We start from the raw sequence: 24,613 nt of genomic DNA, 5'->3' as shown, positions 1-24,613 counted from the left end.
AGCTAGTAAGTGTCCAAGAAAAAGGTTAACCTTGGACGGCCTGACTCCAGAGCTGACACTCTAGGTCCATCCTGAAAACCACCTGACTTGCTAGAATGTTAGGTATCTGGAGATCAGGCAGGGGGTAGGCTGCTCCATTCGTGGTCCCTGCCAAAGGTCAGCTGGTATAGTCATTCCTTGTGACTCTGGGCTTGGTTGTGTGACTTGCTTTGGCCAGTAGGATGTTAGAAAGCGTGACAGAAGCAGAAGCTAAAAAACACGTGCATCGTAGGGCGCATCCTTCTTTTTTTTTTTTTTGTCTTTTTGCTATTTCTTTGGGCCGCTCCCGCGGCATATGGAGGTTCCCAGGCTAGGGGTCAAATCGGAGCTGTAGCCACCGGCCTATGCCAGAGCCACAGCAACGCAGGATCCGAGCCGCATCTGCAACCTACACCACAGCTCACGGCAACGCCGGATCGTTAACCCACTGAGCAAGGGCAGGGACCGAACCCGCAACCTCATGGTTCCTAGTCGGATTCATTAACCACTGCGCCACGACGGGAACTCCGGGCGCATCCTTTTGGATGCTGCCTCCACAAAAGCATCTCAGCCAGCCCCCAGCCATTTCAACTCATCTCTGCTCAGGCCCCAGAGCAGAGACAAACCAGCCCCGTTTGTTCCTTGCTCCAACTCCTGGCCCTCAGAATGAGAAGCAAGCGTAAAATGGTGGTGATTTTAAGCCACTCTGTTTAGAGAGAGAGATAGTTTCTTTTTTCCTTTTTCCTTTTTTTTTTTTTTGGTCTTTTTAGGGCTGCACCCACAGCATATGGAGGGTCAGGCTAGGGGCTGAATCTGAGCTGTAGCCACTGGCCTATGCCACAGCCACAACAACATCAGACCCGAGCCACATCTGCACCCTACACCACAGCTCCTGGCACCGCCGGATCCTTAACCCACTTGAGCGAGGCCATGTCCTCATGGATGCTAGTTGGGTTCATTAACCACTGAGCCATGATGGGAACTCCTAGAGGAATAGTTTCTTATGCAGCAGTAAATGATGGAAACAGCCAAGATGCCAAGGCCAGGCTGGGTATGAAAGATGAGGGCCAGGTGTTCAAGAACACCTAGGGTCTGGGGCTCAGGAGCACTGGCAATGTGAAGCCAGGTAAGCAACAAGAACTCCAAGAGCAGATCTCAGCAGAAGGTGCCGTGTAGTTCCACCAACAATCAGGGACTAGGGAAAAATGCAGATCAGACCCTTGGGGTGGGTGGAAGGTCCAAAACCAAGCAGGACAGACATCTGGCTGGAAGCTTTGGGAAGAGAGAGCTCAAATTTGCATGATTAAGAAGCCTCCCTTGAGCTTCTGCCTGGGGTAGAAGCAAATTCCTAGGCCTCATCAGCCAGGGCTAGGACACAGGTGGGAGCCCATTAACTGACTGGGGATGAGGTCTCCCAAGAGCCCACCCAACAGTGTCCGAGAGAAGGCTCCGACAGGCCCTTTCACGTGCTCACCAGTGAGCTGTCCTCTCTTCCTGTCTTGCCAAGGTGTGGCCTCATTATTTTTTCTTTCCATGGTCAGAGCAGGAAGAAAAAAAAAAAAAAAAAGGTTGGACCACAACCTTTCCATCTGCGTAAACAACGAATGTTTCTTTCCCATCAGAAGAGGGTTTCCCCAGCAACTGCGTGTGTGTGTGTGTGTGTGTGTACACGTGTGTGCAGACATGCACTACCAAGTGCAGAGCCCATGTTCTTAGGCAAAGTGTATGCTGGAATCTAGTTCTTCTTTCTGAAAATCCTTTTACTTCCTAATTACAAAAAGTAACATGTTGAACAAGATTTAGAAATTACAAAAAGCATATGAAAAAATTCCCCCAAAAATCACCAATGGGAGATCATCGGCATGGATATTGCGGGTATTTCCTTCCAGTATTTTTTCCATGTTTTTCTGTTTATGCCTTTTAAAAAGTAAAAGATGAAATCATGCTGGATCCTATTAGAATCATATTGGGTACCACTTCCTAACCTGTTTTTTGATTTATAACATGGACATTTTCCCATCTCGCAAAGTTTTTTCTAAAACAGTTTCAAAGGTTATATAAAGTTCCATTATGTCATAATTCATTTTACCACCCCCCCCCCGTTGGGGGTATGGTTGTTGCACTCTGTCTTTATGAAAAAAGTGTTGGGATGAACATCCTTTGTTTTTATTGTCAGTCAGTTCCTTCGTACTGGTATCTGGAAGTCCTATTATTGTGTCAAAGTCATATTATTGCTTGTTTTAAAAGACTTGGTACCTCCTACTAAATTCCCTCATAAAATGTTACCAATTTACATTCCTCCTCCAACAGCAGTCTGTAAGAATTCCTGTTTTATTATACACTTGCCAATATTAAATCGCTTCATTAACAAAACCTGGCAATGATCTTTTATCTCATTTTCCCTTTCCCTTCTGTAGCCTTTGAAATTTGGCATAGATGTAAAAGGCACTTGGCACTGAATTGCTTAGCATGGCACATTGATTACCGTAGTGGTGGCCTGGTTCATTCCTGTATCAACCTCTTCAAGGGGCTTTGCTTTTTTTTTTTTCCCCTAATGAATAATTAAAAGCTCTACTGAGCAGGTGTGCCTTGCCAGTAGTTTTCTGACAGAGGCGTGCAGATGTTTTATACGTTGGCCTGGGATGCTTGCTCAGACCACACCTGTGCAGGTAGAGGGTAAAGAACAGGGGTTTCAAGCACAGATTCTGGAGTCAGAAGGGCCGGCCTTGAAAGGCAGAATCAGTCACTTACACCTGGGTGACCTTGGACACCTTATCTATGAACCTCGGTTGTCTGCAAAAGAGGAACGATATTACTGACCCACAGGACTGCTGTGCTTATTACACATGACCAAAGAGCATGGTAAATTGACTGCTTAAGACACAGTTGTGAGGGTTAGGCTCAAAGTTCCTGCTGGAACCGGCCCCGCATCCCTCAGGCGTCAGCCTTAATTCCAGCTCCATCAGAGTCTTATTTTCCTCCCTCTGGACTCTTTTACTTGCTGGTGTTTTTTTTTTTTTTTTTCTTCCTGCTAGAATATTCTCCCCAGATAGATGTTCCCCTCTCATTACTCAGGTCTCAGCTCGAAGATCATCGACTCAGACCTTCCCTGGGCTCCGAACCCCCATTGCTCTTTCATAAAACCCTATTTTAATTTCTCCAAGGTACTTAATCCCTCCCTGGAATGATCACATTGATGATTTTCTTCCCTCTGCTAGAACCAGGAAGGTACCTTGAAGATCGGCCCTTGCTTGTCTCTGCCTTAGAGAACCCAGCACAGCATTGCTCAAAGCAAATACTCAGCCGGTATTTATTGAATGAATGGACTGCCAGTGAAGTGATGTTTAGGACCTTGTGCTAGAGATTATTTTTAAATTTTCCTTAGAGTAAAACAAAGCACTTTTATGCTAGATTTACCTCTGATGAGTCAAAGCTATAAATACAGGTATTAAAAAGTCAGTAAAGGTGAGAGCTAAGGTTGTCCTGGCAGAGTTACTTCAGCATGTGATGCATCTTAGAGGCTTTTTCTTTTTTTTCTTTGTCTATTTGTCTTTTCTAGGGCCGCACCCGGGGCATATGGAGGTTCCCAGGTTAGGTTCCATATGCCTACACCACAGCCACAGCAATGCTGGATCCGAGCCACGTCTGCAACCTACACCGGAGCTCACGGCAATGCCAGATCCTTAACCCACTGAGCTAGGCCAGGGATCCAACCTGCAACCTCATGGTTCCTAGTCGGATTCATTAACCACTGAGCCATGACAGGAACTCCATCTTAGAGGCTTTGACGCTAGATTTAGAAAATTTCAACCTCTCCACCCAAATGGCTCCGCGTCCCCAGTGATATCTTAGCTACTCTAAGCCTCAGTTACCGTGCATCTAAAATAGGAATAATACCCATCTTAGAGGGTTGGTCTGAGGGGTGATTATGAGATGGCATATATAAGTACCTGCAAATAATCAGCACTTTAAAAATGGTGGTTATTTTTGCGTTTAAAAAAAACCCAAAAACCAAGTAATGTTAGGCTCTAAGAATGAGACAGAAGGAAAAATTAATCTAAGGTTTTTGTTTATTAATTACCATATTCATGAATATTAATTCACAGTCACTGAATGAACATATATTCAAATGAACAATATTGCTCTACGGCTTCCTCCTCGCAGGCTTTGGAAAAGCCCATCCCTTTCTGCCGGGATGTCTTTGGATGGATATAGTTAATATTTCATTCATTATGGTGGAGGGGCGTTGTGTGTACATCAATGCCTCATATGATGCATACAATTAAGCCACTTTTTGTTGGGAGCAGAAGAAAATTGGGCTTTCCCAAAGAAAAGCAGCTTGCTCCCAAAGTTGCTAACAGATTGCTTCTTAATTGAACTTGGGAGGTGAATTATATGGTGAATTAGAAAAAAGAACAACTCTGAATTTAGTGAATTGTTCCATAAAGGAAACTGCGGGATTGAATTGCAAATGCTGGACAGAAACCTTTCAGCCTGGCCCCAGGCATCACGGGCTGCTGACCTCTGCTGTGTTTCAGTGAGAGCGTGAACAGGCCGGGAGCTCTCTTTTCAAGGCCTGGAGGGCATTCTTTCCCAGAGACCAGCTGTAAGCCTGGGTTTCTTATGCAAAGGAGACATTTGAATAAACCCCTGTGACTAATGAAATCTACAAGGTCTTTGCATATCCTCTCACTGAAGAGGTAATTAACCAAAGATCAAATATGGGCATTTATATGTATTTCTGTTCAAATATTTTTTTTGTCTTGCAATCACACCCAAGGAAAAATTTATCCCTACTCCCTAAATACCCCCTCCCCCCATAGCCCCTAATCTTTGCATCAGGCTTCCTTGCTCGGTATGCTTATGGCTGCAGTTTTAGCCACAGTCACACTGTCTTACTCATTTACTTGCTTTTACTGAAACAGAGCAACACGTTCCATCAACTTGGATCTGAGAAATGACTTTTCTTGTTGTCTCTCTGTCTCCAGCTCCACCTCTCCCATTCCCTAGTGAGCTTAGGAGGAGAGAGGTTGGTTGTAAGAAAATATCATCAGGGGAGACCACCTTACGGGGTTCTTTGAGCAGAGAATCTCAATTTTGGTTGCACCTTAGAATTACCCGGGGAGCTTTTTAAAATCCCAACAAGGTTCAGGCCATACCCCAGACCAATTAAATAAGAGCCTCTGGGGGTGGGATACAGGTGTCAATATTTTTCCAAAAAGCTTCCAAGGATGATTCCCAAAGTGTAGCCAAGGTTGAAAGCCATTGTTCCAAGAATATCTGCTTCCCTCCTTCCATAAGCTGGTAAAGACCAAACTTTCATCAGTTACACTGAGTTAGAAATGATTGGGTTTTCTATTTAAGCACTGTCTACCTGACTCTTCCATCTTCCCATCCATCTATTCCTCCATCAGTCCATCTATTTATCCATCCTTCCACCCACCACATATTTTATTGAGTGTCTGCTATGTGCCAGGCACAGTGCTGAGTGTTTATTATTGGACAAGACAAGACCCCTTTCTTCAAGATGCTGAAAAGTAAAAACCAGACTAGGGGATGAGCTGAGTAGTGAATACTTTGTAGTGAAGGCTGTCCAGGGAGCTGGTGACACAGAGGAGGGGGTTTCTAACCCAAGAGAAGGAATGGGGCTTCCCAGAGGAAGTGATGTCCAAGCTGAGCCTTGATGGTCCGGTAGGATTTGGCTGGGTGAAGAGGTGGGTGTGGCTGAGGAAGGTGCCTCAATAGAAGGAAAGGGGGAATCCAAGGTGCAGTAAGTAGCTTAGGTGGCTGAGCATCGAGTGGGAGTGGGGTTGTAGCAGGAAGCCCTGAGGTGCCAGGTGGAGGAGGCGAGCAGGGCCATATCCCAGGGGGTCCCTTAGTCCCCTTAGGAGTTAGAACTCATCCCAAGGGAGGCAGGAGCTTTGGGAGGGTTTTCATCAGGGGAATAGCCAACCCACATTCACTCCAGGCAGATCCAGGCTCAGCCGTCCTGGAAGCAGGAGATTTGCTGCCCTTCTGAGAAAAAAGACAGAGCCTCCAGGCTCTCACTGGTAGGAGGCAAAGAGAATGTGTGGTAACTGCTGGGACCCCAGTCTCATCACTGACTTTGGATGTCCCCTCATAGACCTCCTGGAAAATGCCCTGGGTGCCTCAGGAATAAGCAGCCGCTCCCAGACACCCCACTTGTTCTCCTTGTTCCTTCTGGATCTGAGGCTGAGGGGAAGGACTGGTGGGTAAGTCAGGACCCACCTTCAGGTGTCTCCATTACTATCCATCTCTGTACCTTCAGAACAGGCAAATCATGTCGCCTCCCGGAGCCTTGTTGCCTCATCTGTGAGATGGGGATGTTTATGGCTCTTTTGTCACTGAGTCTTCATGGGCTAGATTTACAAAATTCAAGGCAAGGAGAGCCCTGTTCTTAGCACATGTCAACACTGTATTTGGCATATAGCAAACACTGACTTTTTTTCCCCATCTCCATCTCCTCGGGGGCATCTGGTCTCCCCTCAACTTCAGAACTTTGCTCTTATAACCCCAGGGACCAGGGGGCCAAGGCAATCAGAAGCCCTCACCCCTCCCCTCCTCTGCCTGCTGCAGACCTGAATATCAGCCTCTCCCAGCCATTGCTCCCTCAGTCACAGCCTCCAGCTAACCTTGAACCAGGCTAGGTATCCTTGTAAGCTGATTTCTGTGCACCCTCCACTCCCATCCCTTTTGCAGTAGAGACCCTACAAGCCGGGTAAACCCTATCCCAAGCAGGTCTAAACCTTCCAACCCTCCATGCCAGGCTGGTGCTTTGTGGAATCTCCTTTCAAAGCCCAGCTCCTGTGTCCCCATCCTGTCACATTCAAAGCGAGTGCAGTTACAAAACCCTTTCCTGCCCTCTGGCTCCCATCTAGATCTCTCAGAATGAAAACCAAAATCCTGAAAACGGCCCACAAGGTCTGCCATGAACTGACCCTCTGAACCCTCCACCACTCACAGACCTTATTGCCTACTGTTCTTTCCCTCGCTCATTCCATTCCTGCTGCCAGGCACGCTCCTGCCCCAGGGCCTTTGTACCTGCTGTTCCTTCAGTTGCAATGCCCTCCCCCAGATATCTACAGACTCTCTCCCTCCCTTTCTTCAGGCTTCTGCTTTTCTACCTTTCATGAAACAGCAACCCTCAGCCCTAGCACTCCCTGTTCCCCAAACCCCTATTTATTTTCCTCGTAGTGCTTATCAACAACCAACTTCTATATTTAGCTGCCTATTTGTTTATCATTTTCTCCTCTATCCTCCACCGGAATGTAATTTCCATGAGGTCAGGGCAGAGTGTGTTCACTGTCATATCCTGAGCAGCAGAAACAGCATCTGGCATGTAGCAGGTGTCGGATAAATATTTGTTGAATGAGCCAGCGCCTAAACAACCCATTACCTCATTCGGAACTCACAACAGCCCATTTGACAGATGAAAAGTACTAACACCCAAGGTCTCATCCTTGGTTACACAGGGAGTAGGGACTAAGCTGGTCCCAGAGCCTGGGACCCAGGCTTTCCTTCAGTCTGCACAGGGCACATTCCTCTGTTGGCCAGCGATTTTCAAACCATCAGGATTTCCCCTGACCTTTAGCCCAAGCGGAAATGATAGCACAAACTGGAAGAATACTCAGAGGGCTGGGAGCTAGCTGTGAACGCCCCGGCAGCTGCAGGGAGTGTGTGAGTAGATTCTGACTTGGCCTGAAAGACAGCAGACGAGCAGGATGAAGGCACGCAAACATATCAGCGTGCGCCTGGTCTGCCTCCAGGGTCAGTCACCAGAGGGAAAGAGGTGGTCTGCGTGTCAGGAGTCGGGATGCGGGGCTGCAGGGCTGTCTCCCGTGATTGTCCGGGGCCTGAGCCTTAGGTTCCGTGTTTGGGACCCTTCCCTGAACAGGCTGGAAGCTGGGGCACAGGAAAGATCCTCAGGCTGCGGCTGATGGTGTCCTGAGCCCTCAGCCTCCCTTGTGGGCTGGCAACTCTGGGCTGATCCTTTCGTGTCTCAGTTTTCCCCTCCGTAAAATGAGTTTACACTTCTTCTGCCACAGATTGTTTTAATTAAGGTCAAAGGGGAGATGGGGAAACTGCTTTGTAAGTTGCAAATTTCTAAACAAATGTCAAGAAATAATTTTGCCCAAGTAGATCATCCTGTAGGTGCCTTGATGTGGTTTCCTGTGTGTGACAGTCTCTCCTGAACACAGGCTTTGTTCTCAACTCTGCTCCTAGGTATCGGGACCCATCCAGCTGCTCAACCCCCAAATGTAGGAGTCCCTGGGGGCCTCTCTTGGCCTCATATCTAATCCGTCAGCCTCTTCTGTTGCTCTGCCTCCAACTATATTCCCGATGCCCCTGCAGATCCAGCCTCCCTCTCTGCCAGCCGTGGTCAGCCCCTGCACATGGCAAGCTCATTCCCTGTCCAGGTTCTTTCCACATCCTTTTTCTGCTGGGATGCCCTGGCCCAGATCTCTGTGTGGCCGAACTCCTTCTTGTCTTCCAAGTCTCAACCCCAATGCCACCTCCCTAGAGGGCCTTCTCCAATCACTTTCTAAGCAGCCGCTCCAGTCCGCTCTACCACGTACTGCATTTGATTTTCCAAGCGTTTTCTGAACCTGCAATCAGTTTATTCCTTTGTTTTCTTACCTTTTCTTTACTGTCCAGCCACCCATTTGGAACGTATGCACCATCTGTCTTATTCACGGCTGGATCCCCACTGCCTGGGATTGGACCTGGCTCACAGTAGGTCTAAAGATAGATAGTGACTAAGCATTTTCCTGATGGGGACAGCAGTGTGCCTGATTTCTAGATGATGATACTAGCAAACAAGTACGTGCATCACTGTCCTTGACTGAGACAGTGTCAGCAGAGTCTGATTTATAAACAGGGCAATTTCTAAAAGGAGACTCACCCCAGAGAGGAAAGCAGGCTGGCTGTTTAAGCCAAGGCAGCAGCAACTGTCACATCACGAGCTGGGAGCAGCACTGGTGGCGTCTCCCTGCATCCTAAGCCAGGGACTCCAGAATCAGAAGCAGAATCAGAAGTAGGAGAATATCCTGTTTGCTCTGGGCTTTCTCAGGGAGGTGGGGGTGAGGAAGCTGACTCTGGAATTTGCCTGTTAGCTTTGTATATTTCACCCCAAGTGCCTCTGAACTGATGGAGGAGAGGATACTTTTCTAATTTGTGAACTATGTGTGTGGTTATAAGAAAGCGGGTCTTTCTGTTTCAATCTACAGAACAGAAACAGACTCGTGGGCAGAGAGAACAGACTTGTGCTTGCCAAGGGCGAAGGGCAGGGAGTGGGATGGATTGGGAATTTGGGGTTAGTAGATGCAAACTTGTTACATTTAGAATGGGTAAGCAATGAGGTCCTGCTGTATAGCACAGGGAAGTATATGTAGCCAGTCACTTGTGATGGAACATGATAGATGAGAACATGAGAAAAAAAGGTATATATATATATGTGTGTGTATATACATATATATGTGTATATATATGTGTGTGTATATATATATATGTATAACTGGGTCACTTTGCTGTATAGCAGAAATTGGCAGAACATTATAAATCAAGTATAATAAAAAAAATTTTTTTTAAAGAAAGCAGGTGTTTTTGGCCTGAGCATTAAGAACAGTGCCCAGCATGTGCTAAAGGCCCAGTCATCAAATCATCAAATCTTTACTGATCCACTGGTGATTCCTTTTTTTGTTTGTTTGTTTTGTTTTGTTTTGTTTTTAAGGCCGTACCTGCAGCGTATGGAGGTTCCCATGCTAGGGGTCAAATCGTAGCTACAGCTGCCGGTCTACACCACAGCCACAGCAATGCCAGATCCAAGCTGCATCTGTGACCTACACCACAGCTCACAGCAACGCCAGATCCTTAACCCACTGCACGAGGCCAGGGATCAAACCAGCAACCTCATGGTTCCCAGTTGGATTCATTTCTGCTGCCCCACAACGGGAACTCCTCACTGGTGATTCTGATCATTCCCCGGGGACCAGGTTTGTTCCCTCAATTTGCAGGGCTGGTGCAAAGAAAGCTGTTCTGTCCTCATGTTTCTTTTCTTCTCTGTTCCTTTAGGTGGGCTTGGAGAGCAGCCTTCTGAGAGCTGGCCAAACGCTACAGCCATGAATACCAGCAGCCAGGAAGCTAGAGAGGGTAATGTAAGGCCCACCAGGCCTTGGGGGACTTCTTGGTTTTCAGTTGTAAATGTCACATACCATAAAATTTAACATTTTAACTATTTTAATGTGTACCATTTAGTGGCATTAAGTACATATAAAATATTGTGCCACCATCACCACTAACTAGCTCCCGTCATTCACCATGTCCCTCCCCTCCCCCGACCTTGGCTTTGGGACGCTCTTACAGTACTTTTTATTCTTTACCTTAGTGGACTAGAAACACTAAAGTCTGTGGAATAAGAGACTGAGTCCTTTTGTTGAGTGGGGTGGGCTGGTTGCCAGGGAAAGGTGTAAGGTGGCATTTGGTTGATCCAGGACTGGATGGCCTTCAGTTAAATTCGGCAATCTGGCCATGACTTTTCTCTCTTTTCTCACTTGGCCAGTGAGCTGAAGGCTCTGAGGGCTGAGAGGAGTGACGAGGAAGGTTTAGAAACGAGGGGTCTGACAGAATGTGTGGGCGTGGGTGGCAAAGAAAGTAAATTAGAGCTGAGGTGGGAACTGGGGAGACCCCATGGGCTGCTGGGAGTGGCTGCTATTGGATGGCTGTCTGTGGGCAAGGCTGCCTGGAAGCACCACCTTGGCCTGTCTGCTTGTTGGTGCTCAGACCCACCTGTGCACTGAGATGCTAGCTGGAGATCATGAGAGGCACCAAGCTGGGAGCACCTCAGTTTTAGAGAAACTCCCTGTTCAGAAGCTGTGCTGGAGGAGAAGGGCTTCTGTCCAGCCTGCATCCTGCAGGAATCAGGGCTCACTGCTGACAGTGGCCTTTCTTTATCACAGACCCAAAGGAGTCTTTGAATATTTTTTTTGCTTCTGCTTTTTAGGGCTGCCTCTGTGGCATACGGAGGTTCCCAGGCTAGGGGTCGAATCCCAGCTCTAGCTGCTGGCCTCCGCCTCAGCCACAGCAATGGCAGATCCGAGCCACGTCTTTGACCTACACCATAGCTCACGGCACCGCTGGAACCTTAACCCACTGAGCGAGACCAGGAATCGAACCCCCGTCCTCATGGATACTAGTCCGGTTCGTTTCTGCTGAGCCACGACGGGAACCCCAGGAATCATTTTTTAAATGCCAGAATCCCATGTTTCAGGGATGCCTATGTAGAGTTGAAATACAAACCCATTATTTGCTTTATTTTATGTCTTTGCTTTATTGTTATTTTATATTTTACACATACGCATACATATATATAATTTCACATGAATGCATGAATGTGATGATATCATGATATACTTTTTGCATTTTTTTTCTTTTCCCTGTTTTTTTGACTACTTCTTTCACTCCTTTTTTCCACACATTGTCCCTCTACTCTTCCCCCAGGTAATGCCCGCTAATAACTTTATATGCACCCTTCCATATTTTTCCCCATACATATGTATTCACATATATACCAATGTAGAGATATGCACATATACATAAACATACCTATAAACACATATAAACATATATCTACAGATATAAGATTTGTCATTTTTTTTAAAAAATGAGATTATATTTGATACTGTTTTTTTTTTTTTGGTCTGTTTTTCTATGGCTGCACCTATGGCATATAGAGATTCCCAGGCTAGGGGTCCAATCGGAGCTGTAGCTGCCAGCTTACGCCACAGCCACAGCAATGCGGGATCCAAGCTGTGTTTGTGACCTACACCACAGCTCACAGCAACGCCAGATCCTCAACCCACCGAACGAGGCCAGGGATTGAACAAGCAACCTCATGGTTCCTAGTCGGATTTGTTAACTACTGTGCCACGATGGGAACTTCTGATACATATTTTTTATGCCTATGCTTTTCTCATTCATCAATACCTCAGGGCCAGCCTCTCTAAGACACTTGTTATAACTTCAATTTATTTTTTTGACTAGTTGCAAAATATTCCTGGTATGAATGGACTATAATTTATTCAATCCTTCCTTTATTAATGAATACTTCAAGTTTTTGCCATTGAAAACAAAGCTGCAGTGAAATTCCTGAATCCTTACACACTTATTCTGTTTTTAACAGATGTTGCTAGAATAAATTTCAAAAGGTGTAACCATTTACATTTCTATAACAATTTATAAATGTGCTACTTTTGCCATATGCTCCCTGGCGCTTGGTGCTGTCAATGTTTTCAGTGATGTGAATAATATCTCATTATTACTTAATTTGTATTTCTCTGACTCCTGGTGACTTTTTGCATCTTTTCCTACCTTTCCCAGTGATTTGGGGTGCACTTCTGTGACTCACCTCTTCTCTTCTGGTCCTTGGCCCATTTAAAAAAAAGTTGGTTGCGAGTTCCCCATTGTGGCTCAGGGGAAACAAATCTGACTAGCACCCAGAGGACGCAGGTTCAGTCCCTGGCCTTGCTCCTAGTGGGTTAAGGATCCAGCGTTGCCATGAGCTGTGGTGTAGGTTGCAGACTGGGCTCAGATCTGGTGTTGCTGTGGCTGTGGTGTAGGCTGGCAGCTGCAACTCTGGTTTGACTCCTGGCCTGGGAACCTCCATGTGCCGTAAGTACGGCCCTAAAAAGATAGATAAATAAATAAATATTGGTTGAAGTATAGTTGACTTACAATGTTGTGTTTAATACCTGCTGCACAGCAAAGTGATTCAGTTATATACATATACATGTTCATTTCCATTATGGTTTATCACGGGATGTTGAAAATAGTTCCTTGTGCTATACGGTAGGACCTTGTTGTTCACCCATCCTGTATATAATAATTTTTATCTACTAATCCCAAACTACCAAGCCTCCCCCCCACTCCATTCTCTCCTCTTTAGCAACCACAAATCTGTTCTCTATGTCTATGAGTCTGTTTCTGTTGCATAGATATGTTTATTTGTGTCATATTTTAGATATCATATGGTATTTGTCTTTCTCTTTCTGACTGACTTCACTTAGCATGATAATCTCTCTAGCTCTATCCATATTGCCGCAAATGGCATTATTTCATTCTTTCTCATGACTGGGTAATATTCCATTGTAGTATATACCACATCTTAATCCATTCATCTGTTGTTGGGCATTTAGGTTGTTTCCGCGTCTTGGCTGTTTTTGAATAGTGCTGCTATGAACATAGGGCTGCATGTATTTTTCCAAATTATAGTTTTGTCTGGATATATGCCCAGGAGTGGGATTGCTGGGTCATATGGCAACTCTGTTTTTAGCTTCTTGAGGAACCTCCACACTGTTTTCCATAGTGGCCACACCAGCTTACATCCCACCAAGAGTGTAGAGGGTTTCCTTTTCTCTACACCCTCTCCAGCATTTGTTATTTGTAGACTTTTAAATGATTGCCATTCTGACCAGTGTGAGATGGTACCTCATTACAGTTTTGATTTGTATTTCTCTAATAATTAGCGATGTGGAGCATCTTTGCATGTGCCTATTTGGCCGATTTGTCTATTGGCTTGTCAGGCTCTTCTTATCCATCTGACCTCAGTTAGGGAAAGGCAGAGTCTTCTGCTCCCACTCCCCCACCCCCTCCACCCCCCGCCCTTTGACAAACATGCAGCTAATTCTCAGTCACACCGCATATTGCTGGGACTGAGCACAAGATCCCTTTAAAATCTGTATTTTTCTGCTTTGCTTTCTTGAAGGTATTTTGACTTAGGCATGTCCAGGCTCCTAGATGGCTGATAAATTCAGCGTCACTTCATTTGGGCCACAAATGACTACTAACAAGCACTTTGTGGTAGAAATGGAGCACAGGGGATGAAACCAGAGGGCTGTGATATAGAGGCCACACCTAATTTTTCCTTCACGATTTAAGTGATTTATTATTGCATAAAAACCAGCCCCAAACTCAGTGACTTCAAACTGTGATTGTTTTTTTTTGTTTTGTTTTTTGTCTTTTTGCTATTTCTTGGGCCGCTCACGGGGCACATGGAGGTTCCCAGGCTAGGGGTCCAATCGGAGCTGTAGCCGCTGGCCTACGCCAGAACCACAGCAACGCAGGATCCGAGCCGCGTCTGCAACCTACACCACAGCTCACGGCAACACCGGATCGTTAACCCACTGAGCAAAGGCAGGGACCGAACCCGCAAACTCATGGTTCCCAGTCGGATTCGTTAACCACTGCGCCACGACAGGAACTCCAAACTGTGATTGTTTATCTTTCATGATTCTGTGCGTTGACTGGGCTCAGTGGGGTGGTTTTTCAGCAGATGTCAGCCGGGGTCATTCACTTGACTGCATTCACCTGGCAGCTGGGCTGAGGGGTCCAAAAAGCTTTAGTTACATAGCTCCTCTCTCCACGTGGACGTTCACCATTTAGTTGTACGACCTGAGGTGTTTTTGACAGCATAGCAGCTGGCTTCCTAAAAGAGAGAGGAGACAGAAGCCACCAGTCCATTTAAGGCTTCGACTAAGAACTCTTAGAATGCTACTTCTTCTGCCACATTCCATTGGTCAAAATAAGCCAAAAGGCCAGCTCAGTTTCAAGGAGGAGAAAACAGATTCCACCCCTGAATGTAAGAAGTGGCAAGAGCTTACAGAGATGAGAGCCATGGCCGTGTTTGGAGACCCTCGAATATGCCTTCCCTCGCTGCATCTTACCTGCTCACCTGCAGCACTGTCATCAGGATTTCTTAAGTATGAAAAATCACCAGTTTGTCGGGTGTACAATGATCCAACCAAATGAACTTGAACAGTTAGACACGCTTGGGTTTGCATCCCAGCTCAGCCGCTTAGTAGCTATGACCTTGGTTAAGTTATCCAGCTCCTCATCTAAGGTTTGGAGAGAATTAGAAATAATATTTATGTAGAGCGCATAGCCAGGTGTCTGAAACATGAGGTACTCAATGAATGTATCTCCTCCACGTCTCTCTCTTTGCCTCCAAGAATTATATTATCCAGGCCCGAAAGTGCATCGTCCACCTCTAGCCTGGGATTCCACAGCTGTTCAACAGCTGTGCAGAAACACCGTCAAGGACGACAGGAAGGAGCAAGGCTCCAGCAGCCCATTAAAATTTTGCCTCTGGTTGGGTTGGGTTGTACATGGTACTCACTCTGCGACATTCTTGGGCGTTTTAAAGAGGATGATGGCAGCACCGTCACACCCACGCCCCGCACCCCTGCAGCTGATGACATCCACAGTCTGCAAGCCCTCAAATGACCCTGGTTTGTTTGAAGAGGATAATGTCAAGGTTAGGCCAGTCCATCCACTCTGTGTTACAACAGCAGACGAGCAGGTCTTTAAGCATCTAGGGTGAACCTAAAGAGGAAGGAGACCCCAAAGGCGAGGTGAGGGCAGGCCCTTCTGGCTTGTCCCTCTAGCCCCCCACCCCCACCCCCAACCCCGACTCTGTCCAGCCAGGACATTGCCAGGTACCAGCCTGGGTGCCTCTTGGTTGTGTTTGAATTAAAGAGAAGACAAGTTGTGTCCATCTCAGATTCCTCTTTGAATCACAACCCACCCCTATTCTACCACCCCCCGAAAAAGAGACCGCCCAAGCAGGAGAAAGGATCTAAGGGAAGCCCCTGCCTGCTGGCTGCAGCAGTGGATTTGTTTCCTGGCATTATGTGGCTCCCATCAGCCCTGACGGTGGGGATTTGTGCTTCCGGCTTTTCGGAGGGCTGGAGGGCTTGGAGAATTGCTCATTCAGCATCCCCCCAGCAGACCTTTTGGTCTGAGTCTTTCTCCCCTGGAGATGAGAGCTCAGCGTGCATCTGGGGGCTGATAATGGAATGAATGTGATGGAGTGTGTAACTGTTCCTCAAATGAAGCTGTGACTGTTTTGGTAGAGCCCGATTTCCAGAACCATATTTAGGAAAGAGAATGGACCTTTCACTTTCTATACAGTCCCTAAGGGCTTTATGCTGAAGCAAATAACACAGGAATGGGGTTGTGCCAGAGAACAGGGACACCACGAACTTGGGTACAGAGCCCCACATAGCACACAAACCCAAGTGTCGCTTCTGCCAGTGTGTCTGGGTGTAAACTGTGAAACTTGAGGCATTCTTTCTAGCCTGTCCGCAAATGAAGCGTTGAGAGCGATTACAGCAGCTCACATGGAGCTGTTACCACGGCAGGCATTGGATCTTCATTGCCTGGATCGATGCCCATGAACCAGCAGCAGGAAGGAAGGCTCAGGGGACCATGGCTTGTCTAAAGCCACACAGGGGGTGAATGGCAGCATTTATCTTGAACCTAAATCCCCCTGACCCCAGGCCTCTTGCTTTTATTTTTTCCTTTTTTTTTTTTCTATAGGGCCGCACCCTCGGCATATGGAGGTTCCCAGGCTAGGGGTCTAATCGGAGCTGTAGCCGCCCACCTATGCCAAAGCCACAGCAACTCCAGATCCAAGCCACATCTGTGACCTACACCACAGCTCACAACAACGCCAGATCCTTAACCCACTGACCAAGGCCAGGGATCCAACCCGTAACCTCATGGTTCCTAGTCAGATTCGTTAACCACTGCATCACGATGGGAACTCTGTCTCTTGCTTTTAATCTTTGGGTTATACCAGCAATTGTCAAACTTCCCTGCACTTTCAAATCACCTGGGGGGCTTAAAAAAGCACAGATGCCTGGACAGTCCTCCAGGCCACTTGAATCCTATTCTAAGGCCTGGGTGGGGTGGGGGTGGGGACTGAAATTTTTTTTAAAGTGCCTGGATTGAATCCAAGGTGCAGCCAGCTTTGGGAACCCTTGTGCACAATAACCCACAGTCTTCCCTTTCACCCAGCCTTTCAGAATCACCAGAGGCAAGGTGCGAGTTTGCCCATCACCCATGAGGTGCGGGGTTCTGCGGAAGGCTGGTCTGTCAGGGTGTTTACTTCCAGTGTAGGAGGGGCAGGTTGACGAATCGAAAATCCGCAGTTCCTTGCTGGAGAAGGCTGGGTCAGGCCTGGTTCTGTTTATGGCACGGCTGTGCCTTCAGCTGGAAACGGAACATTGAGTAGCGATGGCCACTCTGCTTTTTCAGAGAGGACTGGGTCCACTCCTAGAGCCAGAACATTTAAATGGACTTTATCCTCCAGCTCACCCCACCCCCAGCGTGTTAAATCCTTTCAGACGGCCCTGTGTTCCTCTTCAAATGCAGGACTCTTGGACCATAATAAATAATTACATCCTTCTATTTGGACTCTGATTCCAGATAGTAGTAATCCAAGAAAATCCAATAATGACAGTTGCATTAAGATCCTTCTTCCAGGCTAAGCAGAACATCTGTTTAGACATATTTTTAATCGGCAAATGCTTCCTGTGTTGAGTCCTCGGCAAATTAAATTTCTCACTGGACCGAGAGGGAAGCTGTCATTCAATAACCCATCTCTGGAAATTACACCCCAGTCTCTTTCCAGGTGCACTTAAGATTTTCCCATGCTGCACACAGGCCCAAACAATACTGGGTCACGTGTTTATGTAGCACAGCTTGTCTGAGAAACATGGGATGTCCCTCAAATAGAGAAGTATTTTTGCCCATTCTCCAATGGAGAGCTGGCGGCAGAGGAAAATTAAGAGACTTGTTGAAAACCATATGGGAAATGAATAACAAACTTCCACTTGCTACATCGCTGCCTGTGATTACTTAAGACATGATGATTCTCAGGATTTAAACATTAAGGGCTTCAGGGCTGCCAACATTTTTAGAGAGGTTTCCGCCGCAGAATTGTTGGGCCTGTTGGGCTGTTTATTTTTAGAATAACTCATCCATTCTTTAATCAATTTTAATTCAGAATCCAAAAGCACCGCATGCTCACCACCAACCAGACACTGTGCTGGATGCAAGTGGAGTGGTGAACAAGCCAGCCACAGTCCCTGCCCCTGTGGAGCATCCAGTCTACTGGGGCAACTCACATTTGAAATTTGGATGCAATCTGTAGTCCTGGGCTGCAAGAGCAAGTTAGAATATCTGTAGAAGCCAAGCAGGTAATGTCAGTGGGTGAACGGCTGGATGGGACCCTGTGAAGTGGGAAATAGATTCTAGCAACCAGGAAAACATGTGCCCTGACTGTGGTGAGCAGGTGCTACTTTACTGCTGTGGGTTGAACATGATGGAAGATGGGATTGCTATTGCCAAATATTTCCATTTTTAAAGAAAAGCTAGAAAATCTGGATTTTATGCGAAATTCCTTGATTTTTAAAAGTTGGCTTCTCAAGTGAGATTAAAAAAAAAAAAAATGAAAACAAAACACCGTGTGAGCCAAAAGCACCCAGGCCAAACAAAACACATCTGTGGGTTGGGTTTATCCCAAGAGCTGCAAGTGTGTGACTTCTAATGTAGAAATTCTAGCAGGAAGACAATTATATTCAGGTTTAAAAATGTATTATGTGCCAACTTTCTGGTCCTGGCAACTGAACTGGCAGGAACCCCTTTTATAAACATAGAACTACTAGGAAAAAAAAATAATCTTCCCCTTACTTCAAATTAAAAATGCAAAATACAGAGTTAAACTCAAAGAAGAGAAAGGGAAATTGTCATGATTAGAAAAGGATAGGGAATATGAGCCCATAGAACTAAGCTTCAGATTACGACAAAACTCTGCAGAGGGCATTGAAAGTGGGCCAGGATTTGGGGTACTCAGGGCTGGTGTTTTAATGCCCACGTAACAGCTGTATAGGTTTAGGATATTTGGCCTTCATCTCACGTGAGGTAGTAAGAGGAGACTGAGACCTTGCATCAAATGAACTCCTCCAAACGGCTTCCTATTTATTAAAACAAAACAAAAAAACCAAACCAAACCGAACCAAACAAAGAGGCTAGGAAAAACTCTGCTTAGTGGTTGAGAGAAGTGACAGTAAATCTTACTATCTTTCCTAGGTGCTAAGTAGGGGCAAAAAATTATCTTCTGTGAGAAATTGAACCCCAAACCTTGTTCCTCATACAGGTATAAGTTCTCAAATTACATTTCCTATGTATGGAAACCCTAAACTTAGAAATTAATATAAAAATTGATCTAGGGCCCAGAGAACCCCAAGAGCCCTGAAAAAAGTGGAAGAAATAGGGTCACTCTCATTATTGAGGGCATATGGGACTCATTCAGAAAGGAGTACCCTCCCCTAAAAATGAACTTTAAACACAAATATTAAAAATACAAAAAGTTAATTCATGAGGGAGAATCAGCAGAGACAATAAATTGGAGAATTAGTAGCCCAAGATGTAAAAATGATAAAACAATCTGAGGGAGATTCAATAGGTGTACATAGAATGACAACAAAGCCAATGGAAGAATTTGAAACTAGAGTTGCAGCAGGGGGAGAACTGATCAATTTAGAAGTCACTAAATAGGGCTTCTAGAAATAACTATATTTATTGAAACTGGAGTGGAATAAATAAAATATTGAACACAACTGAAGAGAGAATTAGTGAAGTAGAAAATAGATCTGAGGAAACCATATTAATCTTGCCACTGAGAGAGAAAGAGACGTGGAGGATAAAATGAGACTATTCAATAGGAAATCTAGAAGATGAGAGAATGCTCGTAGAGACTGGGAAAGAGGAGGCAATGGTTAAACAGATAAGGATTTAGGATCTTCCAGAATTGAAGGAAGATGTCAAATTTTTAAAATTGTACTCTTTCAAGTAGAGAATTAAAAAAAATCCACATGCAGACAATTACAATGTTGCTGAGGAACACCAAAGACAAAGAACAAAAGAAGGAAAAAAACGGAACAAAAGACAGATAATGGATGAAGTAATAACCATTAAACTAAAAGGATATATCCCACTGACAAAAATGAAGAGCAAAAGTCATTGAAATATTGCTTTTGAAGTGCTAAGGGAAAATATCTGTCAAATTAGAATTCTAATCTTTGTTTCCAGAGTGAGGATTTAAAAAAAAAAAGAGAGAGAGTTCCCATCATGGCTCAGAGGAAACGAATCTGACTAGTATCCATGAGGATGCAGGTTCAGTCCCTGGACTCGCTCAGTGGGTTAAGGATCTGGCTTGCTGTGAGCTATGGTGTAGGTTGCAGAGGTGGCTCTGATCTGGCATTGCTGTGGCTGTGGTGTAGGCCAGCGGTTACGGTTCTGTTTCTACCCCTAACCTGGGAACTTCCCAGGTGCCTCGGGTGCAGCTCTAAAGAGACAAAAAATAAAATAGAATAAAAGTGAATGAAGATAAAGAGTGAGGGTAAGACAAACTGAGAGTTTATTATCATCATGAAATAATAATAAAAGGTGCATCTCCAGGAGGGAGATTTGGGATTCAAGAAGTAGAAGTGACCAAGGAATATGAATATGAAGGTAGATATAGATCATCAGTAATAGTGACTAATTTGGGGTCTTAATAAAGTAAGTAGACAACAACATGAAAACTTGGAAGGTCTGTTTACAAATTAAAATATCTCAGGAGATTTGTATTTTCAGAATGAGAAGGGAGATCCTAATTTCTTCAAATCTATTTTCTATTTCACTCATTCTTTGTATTTTAAGTGAAGAATAAATGTTAAAAATTGAAGGCAACACTAAAGAATGGAAAAGAGATAATGGAAATAGAAAGTAAATATAAAAAAATCTTGGAGTTCCCATCGTGGCGCAGTGGTTAACGAATCCGACTAGGAACCATGAGGTTGTGGGTTCGGTCCCTGCCCTTGCTCAGTGGGTTAACGATCCGGCGTTGCCGTGAGCTATGATGTAGGTCGCAGATGCGGTTCAGATCCTGCGTTGCTGTGGCTCTGGCGTAGGCCGGTGGTTGCAGCTCCGATTGGACCCCTAGCCTGGGAACCTCCATATGCCACGGGAGCAGCCCAAGAAATAGCAAAAAAATAAAAACAAACAAACAAACAAAAAACTTGGCAAATTAGGAATAGGGAGAAATTATCTTAACCTGATAAAGAGCATCTACCAAAAACATCATACTCTAAGATCAGGAACAAGGCAAGGATGTATGTGTATGTAGAATATCTCAAGGAATCTACAACAATCTAACAAAAAATAAATTTTTAGAACTAATAAATGAGTTTAGCATGATGGCAGAATATAAGACCCAAATAAAAAAGCTTGCATTTCTAGGATACCCTCCTACACTGTTGGTGGGAATGTAAATTGGTACATTTACATTCCCAGATGTAAATATCTCAGAAAACTAAATATAGAACTACCATATGATCCATGGAGTTACTATCATGGTGCAGTGGAAATGAATCTGACTAGGAACCAGGTTGTGGGTTGTGGGTTCGATCCCTGGCCTCACTCAGTGGGTTAAGGATCTGGCGTTGCTGTGAGCTGTGGTGTAGGTCACAGATGCAGCTCGGATCTGACATTGCTGTGGCTGTGGTGTAGTCTGGCGGCTACAGCTCCAATTTAGACCCCTAGCCTGGGAACATCCATGTGCCTTGAGTGGGGCCCTAAAAGGCAAAAAAAAAAAAAAAAAAAAAAAAAGAACTACCATATGATCCTGCAATCCCACTCATGGGCATATATCTAGACAAAATTTTTCTTGAAAAAGATACATGCACCCATATGTTCATTGCAGCTCTATTCACAATAGCCAAGACATGGAAACAACCTAAATGTCCATCAACAGATGAGTGGATTAAGTACAAGTGGTATATATACACAATGGAATGCTACTTAGCCATAAAAAAGAACAAAATAGTGCCATGTGCAACAACATGGATGGAACTAGAGACTTTCATACTGAGTGAAGTAAGGGAGAAAGAGAAAGACAAATACCTTATGATATCACTTATATCTGGAATCTAATATACGGCACAAATGAACGTTTCCACAGAAAAGAAACTCATGGACTTGGAGAACAGACTTGCGGTTGCCAAGGGGAGAAGGAGGGAGTGGGATGGACTGGGAGTCTGGCGTTAATAGATGCAAACTATTGCATTTGGAGTGGATAAGCAATGAAATCCTGCTGTATAGCACAGGGAACTATATCTAGTCACTTATGATGGAGCATGATGGAGGATAGTTTGAGAAAAAGAATGTATATATATGTGTGACTGGGTCACTTTGCTGTACAATAGAACTTGGCAGAACACTGTAAACCAACTATAATGGAAAAAATAAAAATCATTTAAAAATGCTTGCATTTCTAATAATGAATGCGCAGAAACCAAAATTAAAAACACAATACCATTTATAATCACTCAATAAAAATAAAACACTTATATATGTAAAAATACATGTATGATATCTGTGTACTGAAAATTACACAATGCTGAGGAAAAGAAATAAAGACCTGTTTAAATGAAGAAATATACCATGTCCATGGATTGAAAGGAAGAGGCAATATAAAAATGTTAATTCTCTCCATTGATCTATAGTTTATTTATTTATTTATTTATTTTTATTTTATTTATTTTTATTTTTTTATTTTCCCACTCTACAGTAAGGGGGTCAGGTTATCCTTACATGTATACATTACAATTACATTTTTCCCCCAGCCTTTCTTCTGTTGCAACATGAGTATCTAGACAAAGTTCTCAATGCTATTCAGCAGGATCTCCTTGTAAATCTGATCTATAGTTTAATATAGTTTAAAAATCTCAGCATAGTTTTGTGTAGGCATAGACAAGCTTACTTTAAAGTTTATATAGAAACATAGTTAAAACAATTGTGGAAAAGAAGTCTAAAATGAGAGTAATCACTCCACCTGATGTTAAGGCTTAATATGGTCCTTCCTCAGTATCCTTGGGAGATGGGTTCGAGGACCCTTTGCAGATACCAAAATCTGTGGATGCTTAAGTCTCATATAAAATGGCATCATATTTGTGTATAAACTACACATATTCTCTCATACACTTTAAGTCATCTTCAGTTTACTTATAATACCTAGTGCCGTATAAATGCTATATATTTGCTAGTGCACGGCAAATTCAAGTTTTGCTTTTGGGAATTTTCTGGAATTAAAAAATTCTTTTTGATCCACAGTTGGTTGAATCTGTGATGTGAAACTCATGGATACAGAGGGCTGGCTGTACAAAATTACAGTAATCAAGCCAGTGTTATATTAGCAGAGGGATAAACACATCAATCAATGGAACAGAACAGAGAATCCAGAAGTAAGCCCAATTACGATATGACCTAGCAGTTCTACTCTTGGGTATTTATCTCAGAGAAATACAAATTTATCTTCACACAAACACCTGTACATGAATGTTCATAACAGCTTTGTTTGTAAGAGCTGGGAACAACCCAGATGTCCTTCAACAGGTGAGTAGTTAAACAAATTTTAGGGCACACATACCATGGAGTACTACTCAGCAATAAAAACAAATTGATACATGGAATGACTTGGATTAATCTCCAGGTAATTGCACTGAGTGAGAAAAGCCAATTCCCAAAAGTTATATACTGTAGGATTTCATTTAAATAATATTCTTCAGGAGTTCCCGTCGTGGCGCAGTGGTTAACGAATCCGACTAGGAACCATGAGGTTGCGGGTTCGGTCCCTGCCCTTGCTCAGTGGGTTAACGATCCGGCGTTGCCGTGAGCTGTGGTGTAGGTTGCAGACGCGGCTCGGATCCCGCGTTGCTGTGGCTCTGGCATAGGCCGGTGGCTACAGCTCCGATTCAACCCCTAGCCTGGGAACCTCCATATGCCGCGGGAGCGGCCCAGGAAATAGCAACAACAACAACAACAAAAAAGACAAAAGACAAAAAATAAATAAATAAATAAATAAATAAATAATATTCTTTAAATGAAAAAAATTTGAAATGGAGAACAGATTAGTGGTTGAAAGTGTAGGGATGGGCTGGGGAGAGAAGGGAAGGGAGGTGGTAGGGGTCGAATGGGAGCTGTAGCTGCTGGCCTACACCACAGCCACAGCAACACAGGATCCTTAACCCACTGAGCACGGCCAGGGATCAAACCTGTGTCCTCATGGATGCTAGTCAGATTCATTAACCGCTGAGCCATGACAGGAACTCCAGATGTGATTTGAAAATGTTGACATGAGGGATCCTTTCTTATGTCAATGGAATCATTCAGTATCTTGAATGTGGTGGTGGATATGCTAATCTCCTCATGTGGTAAAATTGTGTGGAACTAGACACATGCACATACACACACACATAGGCTGGGGAAATCTGAATGAGATCAGTGGTTGTCCATATGCCAGTTATGATGTTATACTATAGTTTCATAAAATGTTACCATTAGGGAAACAGAGTAAAACAACAGAGTGAAACCAAAATCTCTCTGTATTATTTCTACAATTATGTGTGAATGTAAAATTATCTCAATTAAAATTTCAATTTATGGAAACTCTTTCCTTTATAGTAAAAAAATAATAATGAACCTTAACATTATGACTGTTGTAAAGCTTGTCATATGTTATGGGAAATGTAATTTGCTCACAGAATAATACCTGTTGAATGATTCATTTAAGACAAAAAACATAATTTCACAAAAAGGTTGAAAATAAGTGGATGGAGAAAAGCTATATGAGGCAAACCCTAATCAAAATAAAACTGATATAGTGATATTAATATCCATCAAAATAATCTTTATT

At 44.3% G+C, this 24,613-nt stretch overlaps 1 protein-coding gene across 2 annotated transcripts in view; it reads left to right on the top strand.

Moving 5' to 3' along the window:
* The window catches only part of TLL2 (tolloid like 2), a 148,383-nt gene that overhangs the window by 57,561 nt on the left and 66,209 nt on the right, over nt 1-24,613 (top strand). Inside the window, exons 1-2 of one of the 2 annotated variants that reach the window (XM_047761819.1) lie at nt 8,959-9,073; nt 10,111-10,188. In XM_047761819.1, coding sequence (XP_047617775.1) covers nt 10,158-10,188 — 31 coding nt within the window. In that variant the 5' untranslated portion in view covers nt 8,959-9,073; nt 10,111-10,157. Of the gene's footprint in view, nt 1-8,958; nt 9,074-10,110; nt 10,189-24,613 lie in introns of those variants that run through there. The other variant, XM_047761818.1, reaches the window with a different exon arrangement.

The sequence above is a fragment of the Phacochoerus africanus genome, chromosome 15 (genome assembly GCF_016906955.1).
Source record: "Phacochoerus africanus isolate WHEZ1 chromosome 15, ROS_Pafr_v1, whole genome shotgun sequence".
NCBI lineage: Eukaryota > Metazoa > Chordata > Mammalia > Artiodactyla > Suidae > Phacochoerus > Phacochoerus africanus.
The sequence above is the reverse complement of the archived record's forward strand: the minus strand, read 5'-3'. Positions and strand labels throughout refer to the sequence as shown.